This window comes from Rhipicephalus microplus, chromosome 9 (genome assembly GCF_043290135.1).
Source record: "Rhipicephalus microplus isolate Deutch F79 chromosome 9, USDA_Rmic, whole genome shotgun sequence".
Taxonomy (NCBI): domain Eukaryota; kingdom Metazoa; phylum Arthropoda; class Arachnida; order Ixodida; family Ixodidae; genus Rhipicephalus; species Rhipicephalus microplus.
Window position 1 is genome coordinate 70,431,052 of NC_134708.1, and position 13,095 is coordinate 70,444,146.

At 45.5% G+C, this 13,095-nt stretch overlaps 1 protein-coding gene across 3 annotated transcripts in view; it reads left to right on the top strand.

The window, feature by feature from the left end:
• Window positions 1-13,095, top strand: part of LOC119163271 (carbohydrate sulfotransferase 1) — a 76,572-nt gene that overhangs the window by 53,364 nt on the left and 10,113 nt on the right. For 2 of the 3 annotated variants that reach the window (XM_075873780.1, XM_075873781.1), the window contains exon 3: window positions 9,683-9,968. In XM_075873780.1, coding sequence (XP_075729895.1) covers window positions 9,785-9,968 — 184 coding nt within the window. In that variant the 5' untranslated portion in view covers window positions 9,683-9,784. Of the gene's footprint in view, window positions 1-3,092; window positions 3,379-9,682; window positions 9,969-13,095 lie in introns of those variants that run through there. The other variant, XM_075873782.1, reaches the window with a different exon arrangement.

Below are 13,095 nucleotides of genomic sequence, written 5' to 3' on the forward strand. Positions count from 1 at the left end.
GTTGTAGGCCCGTGTGCTCATATTTTGGCGCACGTTAATTTCTCCAGGTGGTCAAAATTTACGGAACCCTCCAGTACGGCGTCTCTCATAAGCATATGGTGGCTTTGGGACGTTAAACCTCACGTACCAGTCAAACCTGACCTGCAATAAAATCTGTTAGAATTGTGAGATAAAAAGCAGCAATACAAAAAGATACGTTGAGCAGTGCTGCCTAGAAAAATTCGCCTTCTTTAATCCATAGAACGTATGAGAAAATTGTTTTTTTTTTTCAGTGTAAGCTAACGTTTTATCAAGCCTATGATAAGAAGACAGTGTTCTGGCTTCACTTTCGAGGCGTGATTTACAATTCTTTTTTTTTTAATTTCCTTGCTCATTTCCGATAAAAGGGTGGAATCGATCCTCAGGCCATTTTTCTTTCCCTCACGAAGACATTAAATGACCATTGGGCGCCTGGATCGTAGTAGCAGCAGGCGAGAAGGTGTATCATCAAAGAGTGAAAACAGCATTAGTTACGCAGTCATACGAATGGGCGTGGGTCGGGGACTCTGAAGACGATTAGCCGCTTCCGCACCGGACAGGTGCGGTGTTATATACAGATAAGTACTTGTGCTAATGACAACCGATAGAGAGATGTAGCTAATTCGTCCCGGAGGGCCAGGATATGGAGGTATAGCATCGTTTCTGGCTCTGCCCCAGCGTTCTCTACCTTTTGATTTGGGGTCCCACCTCTTGACGGTCGGTGGTCCCATCAGCCGAATGGAGTGGTGCACTGCGCATGCGCGTGTTCCTGCTGTCGGGCGCGGGGGTCTAGCGCTCTCTTTTTTATTTACCGCGCTCAGCAAACGCAGCGCGATATAGCTTCGCGCTTGGGGCGCTAACACAACGGAGTCGATGTCGCCGGGACATCACGTTTCTTTACTGTACTCGAAAGCTCTACTTTAAGGAGAGCTTTCGAGTATAGTAAGAAAACGGCCAATTAAATTACAGTAATTAAAGTACAGTAAATAAAGTTCGTCAAATAAAGTACAGTAATTAAACGGCAAAAAATGGCAAATTAACGCGTATTTTCCAACAATCGTCGTTTATGTCACATGTTCAACTTGTTTCACTGTTGGGCCAAAGAGTCAAATAACGTCCACCGCGGCGGTGCTGTGGTTCCGATGCTCGGCTGCTGACCCAAAGGTCGTGGGTTCGACCCCGGTGGTCGCATTTCGATGGAGGCTACATGATAGACGCCCGTGCCCTGCGCGATGTCAGTGCAGGTCAAAGAACGCCAGATGGTCAATATTTTTGGAGGTCTCTACGATGGCGCCCCTCAAAGTAACCGTGGTTCTGTGACGTAAAACTTCATACATTATTAAACAGTGTCAGTGAGTGCCAGAGAAATTGGGCAAAGCCGGCTATACTCAGCAACGGTCCACGAAACATGAAGGAGGGCAAACGGAAATGCATGGAGGTCGTATGCGAATACTTTGAGCATATATGCGCCAACCGAAACATGACGATGTATGTGCCAACGTTACTATAGAACCAGGTTCTAAAAACGTGGGTGGGTGCATTGCACTCAAGCGCATAGAGCTCAAACGTATACGCTAAAATTTGCTGAGTCTTCGTGAGAGACTCATGCTCGAGAGATTGCGCGTTAAGGTCCGAATTGATGACGTCACCGGTTTTGTCAGGATCGTGATGAGGTTCTAATGCGATACATGAAATTTATGTGAATGGTCAAGGCTTTGGGTGTGGACACTGCAGGACAATATGTTATGCCTGCGTTTCTACGGCGATGTTCCTTGTGATTCCGTATTCTTTACCAATGGCAATGAAGCCTTTTCAATCTAGTCTAATTGTCTTTATGTCAACGCCGTTACTTTGAGAACGTGAGCGATCTGAATAGCCTTGAAGTCATACCTGGAAATGTTTAAGATAGCCACAGGCGTGCGTGAGTGGGCAAGGGGGGAGGGGTCACCCCCTTAGTTAGAAAAACAGGGAGGTGGGGAACCCTACGTACGCCTACGAAGATGACCAGTGGCCTCGGGCGCAAGAATACGACCAATAATGGAACGTATGTAGAGGGCTTTGTTATTTTGTCCATAGAAAAAAAACCAAAAAAGAGAGATAACGCATCAGGTGGCATTCTCACACACTTCACATCTGATGCACAAGAGAGAGTCTTCATCAGTGTGCAAGACACCCAGGATGGTGACTTTTGCTGATTTACGTAGTGTGATTTCTGTTTATGTTTAGGGTGCTACCGTAGAGAGAGGTTTTTGTGTTAGGTAGCTCCACTGACTCTTTACAGTTTTAATTTTCAATTTCTAATCTACTTCGCCTAACTTCACTGGAAACATTCTTAAGCACTAATTTTTTTACGGCGCTCGTACAGGCGAGGATTGTTAATAAATTTTGGCTTTCTTGGAGTCGCAGCCAGCGGTATCCGAGGCCTTCCGTCCGATGTCGGTCATGGTCGATGCCTAAAAATCCCATTTTCGTCCGCACCAACGCTGGTAAATGCACTGCCAGAAAAAATCTTTCATCGGAAAACCTCAAGAAACAATAAAGGACAATCGCAGCCGCAGCAGGTAAAGGGGGGAGGGGATGTCAGCGGAACAACCCTCGGAGGGAAACGGAACGAATGACACCACACGCAGAACACGCGATACATAAAGGCACAGCGATTCCCCCAAAAATGTGGGCTAAAAGTGGAGAAAAAACATAACGGACAACGGAAACAAAGAAACAAGCCCGCAGCGTTACGTATACGGCGATGCATAAAGCAGATCACCGAAGCGTTTGATGTATCGCCTGCGGTTGGCCGGACGCACCTGTGAGGAAAGGGCGAAAAAGAAGAGGGCAAGGACGGGCCGGACAGTGATAGCGTGTGGAGAGGGGAGCACTCAGTGGAAGAAGGTATCAGCAGAAGCAGCCCATTTAACGATTTTGTCTTCGTGTACACGCTCGGCCTAGCGGTAGCCAGAAGGGGCGGTGACCACGTGAGTGCCGTCCACTACACCGACGGCGAGGGTGGTGCCCTGAAACGGGACGGGACGGGACCCCGGGTTACGCAGTGAGAAATCATCGCCGGGCCTCGCGTGCCGGTGCAGCGCGACGGACCACGTATCGCTCGGTGAAACTGTGAGCGTTTCGCTTGCCCCGTACTCGTTGGTCTCTCTTAGTGCTGTGACTGATTGGAGAGGAGGTTTTTTCGGAAGAACAGCTCTTTAATAGTCATCTAAAAGTCACGATTAGTGATGGTGAACAGTCCGTCCATTAATAGTGATGGTCAAGAGCGCAGGCACCCATTTCGACGAGATTCGTCGGGAGACTGTCCTCGCGCGCGTCCCGGCAGCGTTGGCTTGGAGTGTAGAGATTCTCTGCGAGGTGAGCTGTGAAAACTGGATGGTACACACCGAGCCTATGTACGCCGGGTCACGAATATTTGAAAGAACGAAGTTAACGTCTGCTGTGCACTTTAGTACTGAACTGACAGGTGGGGCTGTTTGTATGCGGTGCACGAATATATCAATCAGCGCTGATTTAACAAGAAACAAACGAAACGGGAAAGCTATCCCCAGGCTAAGCTATTCTGGTTTGTTTTTACTTCTGTGTATTTACTCAACACTGCGAATGCCATCTCACGTTCCTGAAACTAAGCAGCTCGTGTTTCTCCGCTTACTTGCAAAGCTTGCACACTTGTGTTTACTCAACTTTTTAATCAAGTGGGAATTCAGTCACTGCCGTGCAACTGCTGTACTCTCTAGCGAAAAAAAAATGAATAATTGTTATTATTTCTGGTGAGTGGTAATCTGACTATAGTTTGCCTCTTCCTGAAGAGACAAGCGTAAAGAACGCCGCGGTTCTCCGATTCAACGATAGTTTATTAATCTCCCCCCCAAAAAGTTCACGTGGCTCTTTAAGCAGAGTAATACATGGACAATAGATGACTCTCATAAAAGAGTCAAATGATCCTTTCTTTTATTAGCTGGTAGTCCTTGTGGCATGTACTAAAAATATTTATACCACGGAAGCCACTTTAGAGCGTCTTATTAAAAGATAGTCGTAGAAATCTTTGTGTGAATTTTTCAATTCGTACCAGAGCTTTATCCTTGAATGGCAGCTTAGTGAGGTGGCTCATAATGTCGTCTTTCGTCTCCTGCACCACGACAATCATGTATTGCCAAACTAATAAATAAATAAATAAATAAATAAATAAATAAAATAAAAACAAAAAATAAATAAATGTCACTGCAATGTTTAAAGTAATAGTATTCTGAGAGATGCAGTAGTGGGGGGCTCTGGAAATATCAACCACCTGTTTTTTTTTAACGTACGTTGAGATCGCAGCGAACACGTGCTTGTAGCGTTTCATCTCCATTGGAATGTGACCACCGTGATCGGAATCGAACCCACGACCTTGGTTGGGATGAGCAGCCGAACACCGTAGTCGCGACATCGCCGCGGCGGGTAATGTGGTAAAACAATAAGTATATTTAAATTTACTTTAAGTCTGCCATGCCTGATTTGTGAAAATTAGTTATCGAGAAAATAGCAATTCCACCTATTGGTATTGATTATCGTTCTAGTTATTTTATCCGCTCCGATGGCAAGAGCTGTCGACCAAAATATTAAAAATCGTGACACTCTAAAAACTACTTGTTATACCGGCTCATACCACTGTTCTTTTAAAATATCGTTACCTGTACGTTAAATTATAAGAGCTAGACATTAACGGTCAGTCCGTGTGCTTAGATTGAGGTGCACGTTGAAAAACACCAAGAGGTCAATATTTCCGGAGCCCTCCTCTACGGCGTCTCTCATAGTCACATAGGTGGTTTTAGGACGTTAAACCCCACATATCAATCAATCATTTATGGTCAGGACGTGTAGACTGGTTGTGAAAAAGTTTCAATCTGACAGTGAAAAATGTAAGCGGAGAAAAATAACCCAGCAAAAATAAGTAACCCAGCAAAAAATGAGGTTTTTGCAACGGCATTGGTGGAACGCGTCTGCAAGTAAGAAATAAAGATAACAGACCGACAGCCCCGACAGACGCTGACGAGGATAAATGTGAGACGTCGCGAAAAAAGTTGTAACAGGACGTAAATAAAGCAGATTACGTTGCATTGCTTCGATTAACAGTAGGCACATTTTATATGCGCCAAGTAACGTCGCTGAGGCGTTTTTTTTTCTTTTGCAGGCACGGAAGTGATTCAAGATGTGTCAGTGTTTTAATATGAGGGGTTTCTGTTTCTTCGCTGCGTGTGTACAGTGACTTCTTGTGCATAATTGCGCCCTTAGGTGAATCGATAGATATGTGGGGTATAACGTCCCAAAACCACGATATGATTATGAGATACGCCGTAGTGGAGGGCTCCGGAAATTTTGACCACCTGGGGTTCTTTAACGGGCACCAAATCTGAGCACACGGGCCTACAACATTTCCGTCTCCATCGGAAATGCAGCCGCCGCAGCCATGATTCGATCCCGCGACCTGCGGGTCAGCAGCCGAGTATCTTAGCCACTAGACCACCACGGCGGGGCCCCTTAGGTGAATCAAATATAACAGTGATAGCCTTTTTGAAAATTCTTACTTACTAGTCGTGGCTGTTAAAGCAGTAACGTATCACGCTGTTAAGCTCGAAGACGCGGGTCCGACTCCCTGCCGCGGTGTATACGCGTACCTATCGCAGTGAATGTCAACACGGCGTCGGACGCTGTTCTGTTCATCCGCCATATTTCGTGTTCGCATAATTAAACTTCTTGTGAATGGTGTACAGGACGGAGGCAAATATTGCAAGAATCCGACCTCGTCGCCTGTGTGACACGATACAAAAGGGTTCCCACGCCGGCGTACAGGAAGCGAGCCCTATAGGGCAATTTATGACAACTGTTGTGCTTTGACATCTCGAAATCACGATATAATTATGACGGACGGTGCAGTGGAGGGCTCCGGAGAATTTCGACTCCCTTGAATTTTTTCACGAGCACTTTATCCCAAGTACACGGGCATCCAGAATATTGCCCCACCTCAGACTCTCCGTCACCAAATACTGAAACCTCCTCTTATTGGTCTTGTGTGGCCATAGCCAAGCTACTCACCTGGTTCTTACGCATCTTACAATTAAGCCCACAAACGCACCCGCAGTGAAGACGTGCTCGCAGCACGCAAGTATGCACCGGTCCCAACTGGGGACCGCACACACCCCTCACCCTCCAGGATGAGTTCCACAGCATCCAGAATATTGCCCCAGCTAAATGCGTCCCCCGTGGCCGGGATTCGATCCTGCCACCTTCGGGCCAGCACTGTAGCACCATAACCATTACACCACCGCGGCGGGTTAGCCGTCGCTCGGCGATCGTTGTACTGCTTTCGGGACGACAAATGTCACATTGCTGAACGGTCGTTATAGAGATGCTTGCGTCGCGCAGCAGTTTGTGTCGCACGCACGGGTTCGTCACTGCCACGCATTTTGTACTACAAAGAAGCTGTACGCCTGAGGCACGTTTTACGTACCCCAGACGTTATGTGTCGCACAGGTATTTGCGTAGCACACGCGTTCGCGTGACACGCACGTACCTGTTATACATGCAATCCGCGAAATCGCTGGCCTTTCAAAAGCATTTTTTTTGGTGTATTAAGTTCAGTAGAGCAACAAATGATGATGAATGGCGGCACAATAAAAAAACCTTGATACGACATTCATTGCCGTAGCGCATATCTAAAAATGTGTCTTGTTTTCGCCAGTTTCTGTTTTTCGACAAAATACAAGGTGTCAACAGAAGCTGCTACGTCTGAGGGAATTTCGGGAGGAGTTGAACTCAATGATGTGTTTATTCTGTTCTTGCGGAATAATTTTAAGAATGTAGTTCGGCTTGAGAAGTGTATATTATATTTCTGCACACGACAAGATTAGATGTTTTAATGTGGGAGTAATAATGCCACAACTAAGTTGACCACAGTGAGGCGGCGTTTGCATTTCCTTAGCTACTCCTAGTGTTTGTATGCTCATTATTAATTTTCTGTTAGTATTATTACCAGCTTCAAGTGTTTGCTTACGGTTAGTGAAAGACTCGCTCATTATGCAGCGCCGCAGGTGACTGAATCTTCCTTTGGGAAAGACGGGTGCTTGAGCACTCGGGAATTTCGACTCGACCCGTTTGCTCGTTTTTGCATGCCTTGCAATGAATGATCCTTCCGGCTAATACTCCATTAATTTTGCTGCGGACATTCTACTGTCATTGGATTAGGCTTCTCAAATGTCAACACGTGCAAGATTTCCGTCGGCGGGATATCAGAGTCAGAGGTGCTACGCAACACTAATGACCGAAAACTGATAAGAATCTCCCGGGGAGATAGCGACTTCCAGGGTAGCCCAGCGTTCCGCACAACCGCCACATCACACACTCCCTTTCGTCTGCACAGCTCCAAATGTGTACAAAAGCAAACGAAACGAACTGATAAAATAAAAAGGCGCATGCACAGCACATGGCGCAATTAAGGACTTCTCGTGGGTTTCCTAATTGTCCGTTACGAAACTTGCTCGCAGCTGGCTCTCTTTCATTGATATTTTGTCGCCTTGTATTTAGATCGCGAGTCCCATTTTTTACACGGCGTCGTCAAGCACTGGTGGGTCAGGGGCTCCACCCTTTGCAGTAGAGCGAATCATTCGTTAAACACAGATTGGGCGAGCACATCGGCCGTCTTATGTGCGACTTAAGTTACTACGGGTGATGGGGTGCATTTATAGGACAGACGCTTCTGACGCGCATTCACACACATAGAGAGGAGAAAGAAGTAGTGTGACATTTAAGGTGTCACGCTGATACGCTTGAAGACGTGAGTTGGAATTTCTACCACGACGGAGGATTGCATGTCGCCTGCAAGAGGGCAGCGTGGAGTCGTATCGTGGCCTACCGATCGTATACATTACTTCCAAGTCCAAGTCGAGACTTTCCTGAAGGCCGTGACGAGGCCTGGCTACACCTTTGGTGTCTCCGTGGCCACTTCTGCATCCTGGAGGCGCTGCATAAGTGAACCAAATACTGACGCGTGGTATAAACTCCTTACGCAGGCAACTTCTGACTTACCTTCCCCGAAATAAATGATGTATGCTTCTTCACAGTACTATGGCGCACTGTGGCGAAGGCAGCGATGGAAGATACATGGAAGGCAGACATGGGAGAGAGATTACATGCATGTGTGCTAACCGATTTAGAATGGTCAGAATGCTACCTCTACAGTATACGTGAAACGAGTGAAAGTATTGAAAGAATAGTAGATAAAGAGAGAGAGAGATAGAAAAAGAAGGGGAGCACACACATATACAGTATCTCATTCGGGCAGCCTTGTGTGGCGTACGACGTCATTATCAATCGCCAGCCGTTCGTACAGATACGTCATGTGTGAAGTTTTTAAAACAAGGCTAACAATTTTCAGTGCAGCAGGCACTATGCAGATTTTAGTTCTTACGAAGCGCAAGAACATTGCATGCTACAGAAAAAAAAGTTATGCAGAAAAATTGAACAACCTTACAACATCTTTCCGAAAGACTATCTTAGGACAGAACGAGGTTGGAGACTTCTGCAGGCCAACAAATGAGCAGAAAATCAAATGTAGTTTTATTTATGTCTGATTGAATGCAAATCATTTTCGCTGTTGATAGCCCCATTCTTCTAGGTTCTCCAGATAGACACCGTATTGCGCATCGTGAAAATTAGGGTCTCTTTCTTAGCTTTCTATTCACTGAATGGTGAAATTTAAGCGTGACTAACACACAGTGCCAGGTGTGTTGCTACGGTGTTGTGCCACTGAGCACAAGGTTACGTGTCTAATGCTGGTCGTGGCAAACCTATTTTTACGGCCTCGTTAGCATACTAATGGTTCATGAATGCTGAACACATGAAACATGGTCATCGTCAGCTACATATAAATATTGTCGCAAACAACATCAAAGGCGACGATCCATACACTTTGACCCATGGTTTTATTGTGCACAAGACAATAAAAACTTTATTGTGCTTAGCACGACTATACGTCCTGTGTGTTGACACCAACTTAGAATTCCTTCTTTTTTTACTCTGTTCTTATCTCTTATTACCCTTTCCTTTTGTTTTCCTCCCTTTTACCTAATTATTTAGCCAGAGGCAAAATTATTAAAAATATGGTAGTGATTCCTATTGTCTCTTTCATTCAAGAAGATTGCTTCATATGTGGGGTTTAACGTCCTAAAACCACCATATAATTATGAGAGACGCTGTAGTGGAGGACTCCGGAAATTTTGACCACCTGGGGTTCTTTAACGCGCTCCCAAATCTGAGCACACCATTCAAAAAGTGCCTAAGAAGTAATGAGGAGTTGAGGGCCTTGTAACAAAAGGACCGATGGAGTGGCTGGCTGGTAGTAAAAGTTCGCTCAGTAGCACAAAGAACCACAAGGACGAATACGGAGCAATATGGGACACAATGCTAACTAAACACTCAGTGCATGCCCATAATCAAATATTCATACACAGCAATCAACATGACAAAAAATTTTGAAGCGCATTTTTAGAAAAGGAGTACCTTGTTCACCGAGTGTTTGCTTAGAGTGTCAAACACTTCACAGTTCCTGTAGTAGTTTCCGCTGATTTGAATGTGTATTATTAGTCGTTCTTTACCGCAAATACTCTCTGTTTCTATTTTACAGAAAGATAACACCGGAGTCCAAGGAGGCGTTAGCCAGCCATGTCCTGACTCCAGGTCATTGGAGTCAAACCCGGTTCCTTTTCTGTGGTCTTTATCATAGGCCATGGTTTGTCACAAGAGGCTGTTGCTGCTTCTCTCGCTGGGGGCAGCTCTGTTCCTTGTCGTGGTTCAGCTGGCTCCGGACCTGGGCTTGCCAGCTGTGCGGGCTCCGCCTGTGTCCTCCGTGAACTCGCTGCTCGCCAAAGTCAGCACCAGCGACACACTGCGACCAGGTCGTGATGTCGAAGGTATGCTCTCGGGCACCGTAACAAACGTTGCCATCGTAAGAATTGGTTAAGTTCAATATCGGGGGAAGGGGAGAAGGGGTTAACGTTTAAACAGAGCACCACTGCTCTACTTCCATTGAAAGACTCCGACACAGAAATAAGCTCTGCAAAGGACGCAGAAAAAAAAAATCAATGAAGCGATGGCTTGCTGTTGCCGCCGCCTGCCTTTGGCACTTAGCATTCCTGCGGGAAAATGTTGGAAGCACCGTGGTTGGAGATAAACCGCCCCAGGATTGCAACATCAGGAATCCTCAAGTACCACAATGTCGAAGATTTGCTTAGGCAAGACCTTACACACTAGACAGTCATCAAACAAGTCTGATTAAGGAAAGATGCGGAATTGACTCGGCGCCCTTCTTTAATGATTAGACCGGACAGCCGTCCCCTGGCCGCTTTCCCCTGTGTGCGAATGTCTATGACGATGTAGTACGTATCTTTTTGCTCTAATTCTCCCGCATGCATGTTTAAGACGAAATGGTCAATGTTTGAATGTTTTCACCGGGACGTATCCCATCTGTTTTTATAAATATTTTGAAAGTTATTTTGCTTTTCTCACTATTTTGAGTTTATGTACTTTAATAGATATACTATTGTCATCTGATGCCTTCTTGTTCATGTGTTTTTGTTGCTCATGTTTCTTTGCTCTGTCTACCTTTTAGGTGGTCATACTGCCAATACATCAAAATAAACTGCAATAAAAGTATTTTATCGTGGAACATGACTGGCCTCAGTCCTCAGTGTTAGAGTTATTTTGACAGTATAAAACAGTATGACTGCTCGTATGAATGCATGATCTCTCGTGAGCTTTGGTGAGGGCTCGTAGGGTCGGTTTAAAAAAAAACTAAACACAAAAAACTAATTGACTGGAGAGTCCGTTTATTGTTGTAATTTTACCCAGCAAGACACATATCTGCCCAATGTGGTTATCTTGTTAAAGAAAATCAAACTAGGCCCTGGTGAAAAATACAAACAGTTTTAAAAAAGCGTGGCTGATCTCTCTATATATAAATTGGTATAACACGAAAGTGGGACCCATCTTTAAAGATGTAGTTGGGCATTTATTTTGCATTGTTTCAGCAACAGCAACAAATTGCAAAGTCACGTTAAGAATGGAAAGTAGCTCGAAACATGCAGCGCACACCTCAAGCAGGAAGCACGCATGAAATTAGCATGCACAGGACGACCACGGAGAAACAATGGTCCGAGTTCGACACTTGAAGTGCACTTTTTAAACAGAAAGACACACAAAACGAGCGCCCACGTACACTCTAAAAACTGCGGAGTGTGTCGCAGGAGTGAAAAGGCCAAGTTACTCTTCAGAGTGTTCTTCTACTCTCGCAAAGCATCAGTTAGTGTGAAATTCGTTTTCACTGTGTATGAAACGAGAGAGTAAAACAGATTTCTACTCTTCTTCTTTTCGAGAGAGTGAAATGCACATATACCCTTCAGGCATGAGAGAGTAAAACGTGATTATACTCCTGCCCTTGATTACTTTTAGATGTGTAGGCACACCGCGAGTGAGTAGCACTATACCTAATAACCACACATATATGCAGTAAAACTTACTGCATTTGTTTGTTGAGACGTTAGAGATGATTAACAAAAATAACAGCGCTTCCAGCGCGCGCCAGTGAATTTCAGCGCACTGGGGGACCCTCGGAGCTCCTAATATCTACGGTTTAAATGCGAAGCATTCCTTAGCGAACTTCAGCGACTCTGAGCGTATCTATCTATCTAGCCGCCAATGAGTTTTAGCTATCCTGGCAGTTTCGATTATGGTATCGACGCCAAACCCTGTATGGCATAACATTACTGTATGACGAGCATATTTGACTTGTCGTAACATGAAAATCATGACTTTTATGTCTTGATTGTCATAATTTACATTTCATGAACCTCTGCTCTTGCGGTGGTTTCGTTCACATGACATGTTTCAGAACTGGTATGGTATGACATGATCGCATGGCGAACACAAGCAAGAGACCCTAACATGAAAATCATGACATGCGTGTCATGTAACAGTATGACTACATGCCACGCTCATGATGCGCTCACGGTCATTTCGCTGGCGTCACATATACTAAATATGGTATTACAATACGTAAATGGATGACGAAGATATGCGAGTGGTGCGAACATAATTATCATTAGATGCGTGTCATGTAACAACATGACTACATGCCACGCTCATTATGCGCTAGCTGGCCGCCGTTTTACTATATACCGCCGTCACATATACTAAATATGGTATTGCGGTACGTCAATGGATGACGAAGGCATGCGACTGGTGCAAACATGATAATCATGAGATGGGTGTCATGTTGGAATATGACTACATGCCACAGTCAAGGCGCCAATAAATTTCGACGTGATGCGGTGCGCGTGCTCGCCGGTGTTCATTTAACCGCGTCACGCTGGCGTTGCTCCGCCAGGCGCCGGTCCTGCCATATATACTCGCAGGCGCGCGCCGTGCTGCGTTGCTTTGACGCATGCGCGTTTCAGCGCGTCCGGCGTCCCTCCGTCACATAACGAGGCAGACGCAGTGCTCTCGGGGTAACGCATCAGAGCGAAATGCAGCATGTCACATTTCGCGCTGGTTGCCATGCATCATGCCACGCTATAGTGATGCTGCGTCGACGGACGCTGGTTGCGCCAGTCGGGCCTGGCGTCAGACTATAGATTTCGCACGTTTTTCTAATGAAGGGTTGCTGTGCACAGTGTGCGCGCGCGTCATCGTTACGTTGCTGTGTATCGAGCCCTTCATGATGCGCTCATGGCCGTTTCGCTAGCTCCACATATACCAAATTTGTTGTTACGCCACGTAAATTGATGACGAAGTAGCTCTACATATACTAAATTTGGTATCACGTGACGTGAATAGATTACGAAAGTAAACGACACATCCAAACATGACAATCATGACACGGAAGTTATTTATGGCATAATTTACCTCCACCTTTAAATGTTGTGGTGATTTTAGAGTGACATATCAACCTTCCTCATTCGTGCTTCGCATATCATCGATTCCTACTGTACGTCACATTTGCCATTTTTTAAGCCTTGGATCTCTGTAGTGAAATATGCGAAT